Raw genomic sequence first — 530 nt, 5'->3', positions numbered from 1 at the left:
TGCTGGATCCCAGCAATCAGGTATGGAATGAACTTGTGGATAGAGCCCTTGTCCTGCACTGCGCCGGAGACCCCCTGGGCCACTTTGATTTTGTCTGTCTCACTGGATGGAAGCAAAAACCAAGGACGTTTGTGAAGTGGAGAAGCCCCAAAAGCTCGATCTGCTGCCCCAAAGCACCATCTCTTACCTGAAATACCGGTTCTGGCTGCCCAGGTTCTTGTCCATGGCATCTAGTGAGCCCATGCCACGGTACTTCTTCAGCCTAATTCCATCCGAGAAGAAGTACTCGCCTGGGGCCTCCGTGGTGGCAGCCAGGAGGGAGCCCATCATCACTGGCATTAGAGAGCACCAAGAACAGGCTGTGAACAGCAGGAAGGCGGTGGCCACAAAACCCCTGGGTCCCTGGGCACAGCACCCTGATGACCCCTCATGCCCCGAGCCACCTGCAGGTGTATGTCCTCATGCCCAGAATCCAATGCCATATGGAAATCTGTCCTAGGAGACTCCCAGCAATGTGCATAGAATCACAG

General features: G+C 55.1%; 1 protein-coding gene across 1 annotated transcript in view; it reads right to left on the bottom strand.

The window, feature by feature from the left end:
* IMPDH2 (IMP (inosine 5'-monophosphate) dehydrogenase 2) overlaps positions 1–530 on the bottom strand; it is a gene marked incomplete at its 5' end in the record, with an annotated part of 10,763 nt that overhangs the window by 578 nt on the left and 9,655 nt on the right. The window contains 2 exon segments of the mRNA XM_010017935.1: positions 2–102; positions 188–337. Coding sequence (XP_010016237.1) covers positions 2–102; positions 188–337 — 251 coding nt within the window.

The sequence above is a fragment of the Nestor notabilis genome, unplaced genomic scaffold (genome assembly GCF_000696875.1).
Source record: "Nestor notabilis isolate BGI_N333 unplaced genomic scaffold, ASM69687v1 scaffold26597, whole genome shotgun sequence".
In the NCBI taxonomy this organism is placed as follows: Eukaryota; Metazoa; Chordata; class Aves; order Psittaciformes; family Psittacidae; genus Nestor; species Nestor notabilis.
This window is presented reverse-complemented; position numbering and strand designations above follow the sequence as displayed.